This window comes from Glycine soja, chromosome 17 (assembly GCF_004193775.1).
Source record: "Glycine soja cultivar W05 chromosome 17, ASM419377v2, whole genome shotgun sequence".
Taxonomy (NCBI): domain Eukaryota; kingdom Viridiplantae; phylum Streptophyta; class Magnoliopsida; order Fabales; family Fabaceae; genus Glycine; species Glycine soja.
In genome coordinates this window covers 31,467,018-31,479,112 of record NC_041018.1, presented here as the reverse complement: position 1 = coordinate 31,479,112, position 12,095 = coordinate 31,467,018, and the positions used below count along the sequence as shown (strand labels likewise).

Genomic DNA, 12,095 nt, shown 5'->3' with positions numbered 1-12,095 from the left:
TATTGTGATAGGATTTGTCTCTTCAAAAACGAGAATTGCACTTTAAAAAATAGATGGATATTTAAGTAATTTTTCATTTTAGCCCTTAAAATTATAGGCATTAGCCACTTTAATTTTGAATTAACAAAATTCTCATTTTGGTGTTCAACATTGGAAATCATTATCCACTTTAATTTTTTTTATTTAGTAAAATTAGGAATTAAAGTCATCCATATTTTACAAAAAGTTGTTTGAAGCAAGTAATTTGACATTGTAATTCTTTAATCAAAGTCGTGAGATCAATTCTCTCTTGGATATGGAATCATTAATATTTCAAAATACTTTACTTTTTAGTGGATCAATTTGATATGAAGGAGAATTAATTAGACATCTAAATCTAGATACCTCTTAAATCATACTAAGAGAGAAGAACACTTGCAATTTTGTAAATTAGAAAGAGCAATTAGCTAACTTACATTTTTGTTAGTGTGTAGGTTCTTTCAAGAATTTCTCGGTTGAGAGACACCTAAACATTGATGGCAACAAAAGCAAAAGAAAGTTCTATTGTTGGGAAGGAGAAGAAGGCCCCATCATCAAATTCTCACACCACAACCACCAAAAGGACCACCAAACCATCCACAACAACAATAACTACAAACTCCACTAACAAGCCCGACTCAACCCCATATGAGAAAAACATCCCTAACTATCTCAAACCGGGAAAAACCTCACTCCCTGAGTCCCCCACTTCCAAACAACCAAAGAGTAACTCTCCCAACAATAAGACTTCTATGGCAATCAGAGGAAGATCTTGGGACAAACCATTTTCCTCTTTAAACTTGACAAGATCTTTAACAACTCCACGTACATCTTCCATTGGCCCAGCTAACAAAAGCACTATCCCTTCCATACCCATTTCAGATAGGACCTCAAAGGCCCCAAGTGATGGAAAAACCAAGCCATTAGTCACAAAGGGTACAAAGAAAACTATCCCTACTAATACTACTACTTCTACTAGCACTAAGAAGGTAGCTAATAAGGATCATGCTTCTATTAAGTCAACAAAGGGTACTCCTAAAGAGACTAAAAAAACTTTAAAGGTTGAAACTGAGCAAGTTAAGGAAGTCACAAAAGTTGAAGTGATAAAAGTGGAGAATGAAGAACACAAAGGACAAAAGGTTGAACATGTGAATGTTCATGTTTTTCCAAATGTTGAATATGAACATGAGATTGAGCATGTTCAAGGGCTTGAGAATTATGATCATCCACCCCATTATCAAGTTGATGATGAGAGGGTCATTTCTATAGTGCCAGAAGCTGAAAAAGAGTCACTAGAAGAGAAAGCAAAGGATAAGGAACATGAGTTAGAGGAAGATAAAACAAACCAAGATAAAGGAGGAAACAATAATGAGAGTGATCACCAAGAAAATCATGAAGGAAAATTTGTTGTTAATGATGAAGGTGAAGGTGAGGGTTGTGAAATTATAATAGAAGATCACAAAAGTGAGAACAAAAACAGTGAAGAAGCGGCAATAAAGGAACAAAAGGAAGCAGTTGATAAAGTAGAAGAGAACAAGGTTGAGGCAACGCCATTAAAACAACAATTAGGCGAAAGGAGACATGGGAAAATGGAGGCTCAGGTGTCCAATGATGAGATTGAAAAAACTGTTAAGCTTTTGGAGGAAAGGAAGAACAAGGTGAGGGCATTGGCTGGGGCATTCCAAACTGTCATTGATCATCAAACAACATCAAAATGAAGCATGTTAATGTGAAAAACTACTTTTCTAACACTTTATGCATATAAAGGGAACACCGATAGAAGAAGAAAAAACAAACCAAAATCAAAACATGGAGAGGTAAAGAAGTTTTTCTGATGTGTACATGGCTTTCTCGTTACAAAAATTGAAAAGTGATGCCTTCAAACTTAGTTGATTTGTTAACTTGGATTCTAATTCATTAACATCTGTAATTAAAACCATTGTAACATGCATATATTATTCAGTCTTTGGTCAATGTAATAGCTCTCTTCCTTTTATTCTTGGTTTCTTTAAGAGTTAAAGCTTGTGTTTGATTCATCGGGCATGGCTATTTAGCTACAATAATTTGACTATTGTTATAGATATTTATGGCCAAGAACTCTCACATTACACTATAAGTTAAAAATTGTTTTTTTTTTACTTCATTTAATATATAATTTCAAAATTATTATATTTGGTCATACTTGTACTCCTTACCCTTGTTGCAATGAAGTTACCTAAAATACGCTATACAACAACAATTAATTAAGTATATGCAATGATATATAAATAACAATTAATTCGATGCATCTAAATTTTCAATATCTCTATGAAACCTTATTTTTTGAAACTCTAAGGGAGTTGCTGAGCTGTGAAAAAAAGGGTCAACATTCTCAAAACCAATGTTACAAAAATCAAAACAAAACTTAATCATTTTCTTGGGATAAAAAAACATATTTAATCTTTCTTAAGAATAAAATCAACCACAATAAGTTGATTGAACATGATGTGTGTGTTATTATAAATCCTCCGATATTTATCTTTGTTTCCAGTGGATAAAAAAATCCATAACTTTTTCTTGTAGTTTACTAAAAAAAATGAAACAAGTTTTTTCAAAATCACTTTATATATGTAGAAATATAATATTATTGAGATTAAAAGAGAAAATACAATTGGCAAGGGAGTCTCTATTTACAACCTTATATATATATATATATATATATATATATATATATATATATATATATTCTAACTAATTGACAATTTTAACCTTGTACACAATTGTACTAACTAACTAAGGGTTTAACTCAAACTAGTAGAGTTAACTTATAGAGATATAACAAAGTATACACTCACTCGCCCCCCCCCCCCCCCCCCAAACTTAATGAGATTGAGAAACCAAAGAGAGCTGAACAACATTAATATAAGTTTTGAACTGAGAAAAAATTATCTAGTAGAAGACAAAGGCTTGGTGAGCAAGTTAGCCCACTGATCATATCCAGGTATGTGTTGAACAATCAACCTCTTGGAAAGAACCTTTTCTCTTACAAAGAAAACATCCAATTCCATATGCTTAACCTTAACATGAAGAACCGAATTATGAGCCATCTACACAACACTTGAATTGTCACAAAGCACCATAAGAGTGAGGTGAAGGACTACAAGTTCACTAAGAAGAGTCTTAATTCATAAAATGTCAGTTGTAGTTGTTGCAAGGCTTAAGTACTCAACCTCAATGCTTGATCTAGAGACCACAATCTGTTTTTGTTGAAGACGTGATGTCTAACAAACTATAGTAGAGCAAATTTTTATGCTATTTTTTAGGAAAAATAGAAGTCATGTTGATTGTTAGGATAAAGCTATCTAAGTCCTATTCTTTAGGATAAAGTTGTTTTAGTCCTATTGTTTTAGCATGACCTGTTAGTGACTTTATTTTTCTGTTAGCAGTTATTTTTTGGTTATTATGGTTATAAATACATTGCTTCATATCTGAATAAAAATAAGCCTTTGCAGTCTCAATTTCCTCTACATCCTCTTTCATTCTTTAACATTTTATATATGTTGTTATTAACAAAAAAAATATCAGTTTTCTAGACCACTAAGAAACCAAATTTGGGCCAAGATAAATGGCTGCACCAAAAGTAGATCTTTTGTCATCAGGGTCAGCAGCCTAGTCAGCATCACATAATGCATAAATGGAGAAAGCTGGATAAAGAAGAGCAGGATGAAGAACCAATCCATGATGAAGATGGTCTCTAAGATACCTTAGAATTTGCTTTACAACAACCCAGTAACTCTTAAGAGGAGAGGACATAAAGTGACAAACTTTTTTAACTGAGTAGCATAGCTCAAGATGAGTTACAATCACATATTGTAAGACTCCAACAATGGAACTGTAAAATGAACCACCCTGTAGTGAATCAAAATCTTGTTTGGATAACTTACAGCTGAATGCCATAGGAGAGGAAATAGGTTTTGAATCAATCATGTTGGTCTTGACTAGTAAATCTCTGATGTACTTTGAGTCTTCAAGAGATACCCATTAGGCAATGAGTGAACTTCAATTCCTAAGAAATAAGTGCACCAAGTTGCTTGAGAGAAAAAGTGTCATTGAGCTTGTCAACCTTCTGTTACACCGAAGAAGGTGAACTACCACTGATGATGATATCATCAACATACACTAGAATGTACACAGTAGCAGATTTAATGTTGAAGGTAAATAAAGATCGGTCACACTTGTTGTCAGTAAACCGAAATAGGAAGAGCCTTTTTTAACTTGTAGACCGGGCTGTGAGATAAGAAGTTCACGAATATTATATTTCAGTTCACCCAACATGAAGTTCAATAGTGTTTAATTATCCAATCGGAGTTCAACATTTTTTTCAAAACGTACAACATAATTGTGACACCCTTTATCCAAACATATATATAAATAAATAAAATATATAAAAATATCGGTAACCAAATTCAAATGGGTAAAAGGTTCACATTCACTTTTCTAACCTATAATAAAACTTGTTCAAATAATTAATAAATCATTTTGGCTCAAAACAAGGTTGCCAAAATTTACAAAAATATTTTGTTAAATCAGTGAGATAAAATAAAATAGACTAACATCATGCAATTAATATAAAAACTTATGCTCCACTGTCACATCCTATCAGAGCATTGTGTCCCAACGTCCTTTAGCACAAGGTTCCTTATAGCACTTCACCTAGCCATCTGCTCCCCCGAACACAAAGTTTAACATCATCACAGGATCCAAACACAAACAACACACAGGGAGTGAGTTATCACATTCCTAACTAATAGAGAAAAATAAGACAACATATAGGTATAAATATTATATAACAAAATACAATTTACTTGAGCATAACTCATGTTATTTCACTACATGTCTCATTCGTTTTCACAACATTTGCATACTCAATAGTCAAAACACAATATCATCAAATCAATCAATACAGAACAATACACAAGCGTTATGCAACAGATACACTAAGACTCAATCCTATATGCAATGTGGTACCATGTCAATGAAAAACCTCGTCGGACGCCTAGGAGTACATGACAAAACAAACCACACACTAGCAAGTCAAGTCACTCTCACTAGGTAATATCATAGGGAGACCAGCTAGGGTCATAGTGTTTTGCAAGAATGCTCCAACCATATGGGATCAACATAGGCTTAAAGGAGCACTCAAACCGGGTGACCCCCAAGGCCTACACTCCGAAGAGTTCGTCAGGGCCTCTCCCTCCTAATTCAGGTCCAACCCAGAAAATATTTTAGCACACAGACTCTATCTATGAATTGTACAAAACACACGACTCCTCAATCGTTCTCAAATATTTTTAACTCATCGCCCTTTAAGGGTCTTAGCGTTAACTCGTCGCCCTTAAAGGGTCTTAACATTAACTCGTCGTCCTTAAAGTAACTTAGCATTAACTCGTCGCCCTTAAAGGGTCTTATAGTCGTGTGATTGTACAATCCACAGTTTACTACTCAATGCACACAACATCTCAATCAAGTGCATATTCAATTTATCACATACACTCGATTTCAATCACAATGTTATAATCTCAAAATAACATGTTATCACACCTTATGAATTATACACACTTTACCTATGAACTATGCAATACACACAACTACTCAATTATTTTCAAACTCATTTTAACTCGTCGCGCAAAACTCGTCGCCCTTAAAGGGTCTTACAATTGTATGATTGCATAATTCATAGCTCACAACATAATACACATCTCAATATACATGTATTCCATCATTCATCACATGTTCAATTCACCACATACTCACAATTTGAATCATCATTTCATATCCTCAATATAACAATTTATACAAAAGACTATCACAACCTATGGACTAAAACCCCTCAAATAATATTACACAATTATATCAAAATCATAGGTCAAAATATACAAATATCAAGAGCACAATTTATCAAGAAATTCTCATCAGAACATCAATATTTTATTTATAATCATAAAGGAAAAATTGCAATTTAATAAATATCCCAAAATAAAATCCCAATTTAATCCTTCCCTACACATGTTCTCGTTAACCCCCAATTGTGAATAACTCATCCCTTACCTCTAAGCGGACTCACGTGTCTTCCGACAACAATAGCGGCATCTTTAGCGGTTCCCTGAGATTCCTCAAGTTTTTCCTCCGACTGCTTTGATAGAGTTCCCAAATGTCAACGAGACGGAGAATGGATTGAAGCCTCCATATGTACTGTCTTCGTGCAATTCGTTTTTCTTTCTCCTTGAATATTATCTCGCAAATCCAAACGTAGAAGGTGTGCGGAGCTGAATCGCGAACCACATATCAAAATTTCATGAAAATCCAACGGTTAACGAAACCGGTATTGTAGTTTTACTGAAACCATTCTGGGTTTCTGTGGGAAAAGAGAAAACTACGGTGCGAAGGGTATTCCTCTTATCTCTGACATGTTTTTGCAATTCCCAACGGTGAGAATGCTAGGAATTGGGTTGCAAACTTGGTGCTTAAATTTCACGACGATCAAATGGTTAATGAGCTTGAGATCGTTATTTTTCCGAGACAGGTTTTGTGGGTTGCGGGAAAAAGAAAGGGTTTTGAGAGGAGAAAGGGAAAAACGAAAATGAGGGAAAGGAGAGGCACTGTGATGTGCCATCATTTTCTTCTATTTCTTAAACCCTTTATGCACCATTTTAATTACTGATTAGTCTTAATTGTCAAATTAAGTAGGCAATTTTATTAATTTGATGTTTTTAATCTAATTTCAGGAATTAATGAAACATTGGGCTTAATCCGGATTTTGGTTGTGGACTTGAAGAGGGCAAATTAAGCAGCGCTTACTTTAGTTAATTTCTAATTAGGAGATTGCAATTTTATTTTATGTGGTTCAGTGTTTATTTCGTTTTGGGCCAGGACAATGTAATAGGACCCAGTTACTTTGAGTGACTCTTTTTAAATAGCAGCCTTGGGATTCGTGCAAGGCAATTCTGTTAGGCTATTAAGTATTCAGAGCATTTTTTAGGGTTTTACGTTTTTCTTTTCTAATGCTATTGTTCACGTAATGCAATTTTCCATTTTCTGCTTCTAATTACAATTTCGTTCTTGTTTCTTCTTCTGCTTTCATTTACGTTTCTGTTTCATTTACGTTTCTGCTTCATTTACATTTCTGCTTTTAGTTTCATTTACATTTTCTGTTTTATTTGAATCTATGGAAGGCTAAATATTCTGGTGTTGTTTCCTTTTGAGGACGAAGCTCAACTCTCTTCGAGGTTTTGTTTATAATGTGGCTTCCTGGCAATTTTTCCCTTCACCAGTTAACCCACATTCGTTAATATTAATCTGTGCATGCTTCGTGTTTGATTAATTGCCTCTGAGCCTAACTTGCGTTCATGCTTAATGGACGAAGGGTTAACTGGTGTATGTGTTTCCTAATCACGTATTGACAACCCTAAGTTGATTTTCGCCTAGTAAATTGAAATAGGGTTGGATTAAGTGGTTAACTGTTAGGGACGAATTCTCCATAACCCAGGACAAGAGAATGACTTCTGAATCAGAGGAAACAACCCGTTTTTAATATTATTAGTTTCGTATTCCAATTTACTTGTTATGTTCTTTAAATCACAAAACAAACAACCCTCCCCCCGATCGTTACTGTTACTGCAAGTATATTATGAACATTTGGTTTATCATTGCTCGTTGGGAAACGACCTAGGATCACTTCCTAGTTACTGCATTTTCATGTTTATTTGATTCGGGTACGACCTCGATCAAATTTGGCGCCGTTGCCGGGGAGCAGTGTCCAAAGGTTCATAATAACTAGTGTTGTGTTAGTGTTTAATTCTTTCGTGTTTTATGTTTAATTGTTAGTGTTGTGTTAGTGTTTGTGTTAGTGTTGTTTAGTGTGCTGTTATTTTGTTTAGTGTGTTTTCTGTTTTAGTTTTTCTATTAAGCGCTTCCCCTGTTTCAGTTTTGGGTGTTTTGCTGTGAATATTGTTTTGCGACAGATTTATGGACCACTTTTGCTTGCGACAAAACAGAGTAGTAGTAGAAATCCCTTAGCGACCACCCTTGCTGAATTATTTGGGATTTTTTGTTTTAGTAGCTAGAGTTGTTATTTTTGGCTGAATTTTTTTGTGGTAACTTCTTTTAGTCTATATTTTGTGGGAAAAATAGCTAGAGCCTTTAGTTTGGTTAGATTTAAAAGTTCCAAAAAAGTAGCAAATTTTGTTTTTGTCAAAACTTCAAACGACCATAACTTTTGCATAACTTTTGCTCTGGTTATCAGAATCGCAATTATTATATATGTATTTGGGGTCCAAAAAAAGTGATTCTGTCAAAAGTTTTTTATTTTTCAAGTTTTATTCACTTATTTTTTTGCAACCTACCATTTTTAGCTTCCATAGTTAGACTTTGAATTTTGGTTTGAAATTTTTTGTGCTATCTTATAATCATTTTATAAGGTTGCTCACAAAATTTCAAGTCATTTGGATATCATTTGAGGGTAGCTGTAGTTCAAACCTACACCTTTATTTACATGATAAGGCAACTAGTTGTGCATGCTGAATGTAGTGTATGACTTGAGGCAATCCATCTGACTTACAACCCTTTGATCCCGAGATAGATAGGACATTTCATAGATTAGTTAGGCATCATTTTATACCTTTTGATCATCCTGAGCATTCCATTACTGGTGAATCTGTGCATTCTGTTATTGGTGATTTTGAACATCCTGATTTTGAGCATTATAATTTTGAGCATTCTGATTTTGAACATTCCGAGAGCATGGCACAACCTCCACCCCCTGAGAGGACTCTAAGGGAAATGGCTGCACCTGATTTCACCTACGAAAGCTTGTGCATCCAATACCCTGATAAGGATGTCCCATATGTTCTTAAAATTGGACTGATCCATTTGCTTCCAAAGTTTCATGGCCTTGCAGGTGAAGACCCGCACAAACATCTGAAAGAATTTCATATTGTCTGCTCCACCATGAAACCCCCAGATGTCCAAGAGGATCACATATTTCTGAAGGCTTTTCCTCATTCTTTAGAGGGAGTGGCAAAAGACTGGCTGTATTACCTTGCTCCAAGGTCCATCACGAGTTGGGATGACCTTAAGAGAGTATTCTTAGAGAAATTTTTTCCTGCTTCCAGGACCACGACCATTAGGAAGGATATCTTAGGTATTAGACAACTCAGTGGATAGAGCCTATATGAATACTGGTTGAGATTTAAAAAACTATGTGCCAGTTGCCCTCACCATCAGATTTCGGAGCAGCTTCTTCTCCAATATTTTTATGAAGGACTCAATAATATGGAGAGAAGAATGATAGATGCTGCCAGTGGTGAAGCCCTTGGAGACATGACTCCTGCTAAAGCCATAAATTTAATTGAGAAGATGGCTTCCAACTCCCAGCAGTTTAGCGCCATAAATGATGCTATAGTCATTAGAGGAGTGCATGAGGTAGCTACAAACTTATCTGCATCATCTGAAACTAAGAAGCTTGAAGGCAAACTAGATACATTGGTTAACTTGGTAACCCAACTGGCCTTGAATCAGAAATCTGTACCTGTCGCAAGAGTCTGTGGTTTATGCTCCTCTGCTGACCACCATACAAACCTTTGCCCTTCTATGCAGCAACCTGGAGCAATTGAGTAGCCTGAAGCTTATGCTGCAAACATTTACAATAGACCTCCTCAACCTCAGCAGCAAAATAAACCACAACAGACCAATTATGACTTCTCCAGCAATAGATACAATCTTGGATGGAGGAATCACCCTAATCTCATATGGTCTAGCCCTCAACAACAACAACAACAACCTGCTCCTTCCTTCCAAAATGCTGCTGGCCCAAGTAGACCATACATTCCTCCACCAATCCAACAACAACAACAGCCCCAGAAATAGCAAACAGTTGAGGCTCCTTCACAACCTTCCCTCGAAGAACTTGTGAGGCAAATGACTATGCAAAACATGCAGTTTCAACAAGAGACCAGAGCCTCCATTCAGAGCTTAACTAATCAGATGGGACAATTGGCTACACAATTAAATCAACAACAGTCCCAGAATTCAGACAAGCTATCTTCTCAATTTGTCCAAAATCGCAAAAATGTCAGTGCCATTTCATTGTGGTCGGGAAAGCAGTGTCAAGGACCTCAACCCGCAACACCTTTCTCATCTGCAAATGAACCTGCCCAACTTCACTCTACTCCAGAAAAAGGTGATGACAAAAATTACCTAACAATTTCTGTACAGGTGAATCTTCCACTGGTAATTCTGATTTGCAGAAGCAGCACATCCCTCTTCCATTCCCTCCAAGAGAAGTTCCCAACAAAAAAATGGAAGAGGCAGAGAAAGAGATCTTGGAAACATTTAGAAAAGTAGAAGTAAACATACCTCTGCTGGATGCAATAAAGCAAATTCCAAGATATGCTAAATTCTTGAAGGAGTTGTGCACTAATAAGCGGAAGCTTAAAGGAAGTGAACGAATTAGCATGGGCAGAAATGTCTCCGCATTGATTGGTAAATCTATCCCCCAAATTCCTGAAAAATGTAAAGATCCAGGTACATTCAGCATACCTTGTATTATAGGGAATAGTAAGTTTGACAATGCCATGCTAGATTTAGGAGCTTCTGTTAGTGTTATGCCTCTGACTATTTTTAATTCTCTATCTCTAGGTCCCTTGCAGTCAACTGATGTGGTAATTCATTTAGCTAATAGAAGTGTTGCCTATCCTGTTGGTTTCATAGAAGATGTCTTAGTTAGAGTTGGTGAACCGATTTTCCTTGTTGATTTTTATATTTTGAATATGAAGGATGAATTTTCTCAAGGATCAGTTCCTATCATTCTTGGCAGACCCTTTATGAAAACTACTAGAACTAAGATAGATGTATATGCAGGCACACTATCCATGGAGTTTGGTGATATAACTGTTCATTTTAATATTCTGGATGCTATGAAACACCCATCTGAAGATCTTTCTGTATTTCATGCTGAAATAATTGACCATGTTGTTGATGAATACATGACTGATCTTTATTTTAACATGCATGCCTCTCACTCTTCATGCATTGAGTCTGAAATTGTACTTGATCATATGTCTGAATTTGATGTTGAGAGTGAATTTGAAATTGATATTGATTGCATGTCTGGTGGTGGTGGTGTTTTACCTCGAGATTGATTTTATAGAGTCAGATAGGACTAACCATGTTTAAAAAAGTACACATACCTCTGACTTTCTTTATGAGGTACAGGCTGAGAAACCATCTCCTTCTACCACTATCCAGCCGGCCACACCAAAATTGAAGCCTCTGCCATCAAATTTAAAATATGCTTACTTGGATGATAGCAAAAGTTTTCCAGTGATTATATCTGCCTCCCTTGCTGATGAGCAAGAGAAGTTGTTGTCTGTTCTCAAGAAGCATAAGAAGGCTATAGGCTGGACCCTGGCGGACATTCCTGGTATTAGCCCATCCACATGTATGCGTCGAATAAATTTAGAGGATGGAGCTAAACCAGTAAGACAGCCACAGAGAAGACTCAACCCGGTGATTCTTGATGTAGTAAAGAAGGAGATAACCAAGCTTTTGCAAGCTGGAATCATTTATCCTATCTCCTATAGCCAATGCGTGAGTCCCGTCTGTTAGACAAGTGGCCTCAGATATCTTAAGAAGGGGGGGTTGAATTAAGATATTCCAAACTACTTCCCCAATTAGAAATCTATTTCACTTTTTATTCAAGTTATAAATTCCCTTAATAATGAACTTCTTAAATATTGATTCAAATAAAACAATTTGAATATGAATATAAAGAAATAATAAACAAAGGAGATTAAGGGAAGAGAAAGTGCAAACTCAGATTTATACTGGTTCGGCCACACCCTTGTGCCTACGTCCAGTCCCCAAGCAACCCGCTTGAGAGTTCCACTATCTTGTAAATTCCTTTTACAAGTTCTAAACACACAAGGACAATCCTTCCTTTGTGTTTAGAATTCCTTTACAACAAGAGACCCACGGTCTCTTAATCCCTTAGAGAATGAGAAGAAGAAGAAGAATGAATCTCTCTAGAAAGAGATAGATTT

The 12,095-nt window shown here is 35.8% G+C and overlaps 1 protein-coding gene across 1 annotated transcript; it reads left to right on the top strand.

The window, feature by feature from the left end:
* Positions 1–515: 515 nt before the first annotated feature.
* LOC114391638 (cell wall protein RBR3-like) lies at positions 516–1,795 on the top strand. Its single transcript, XM_028352623.1, has one exon. The coding sequence runs from the start codon at positions 516–518 to the stop codon at positions 1,734–1,736; it is 1,221 nt and encodes a 406-aa protein (XP_028208424.1). The 3' UTR covers positions 1,737–1,795.
* Positions 1,796–12,095: the final 10,300 nt, after the last annotated feature.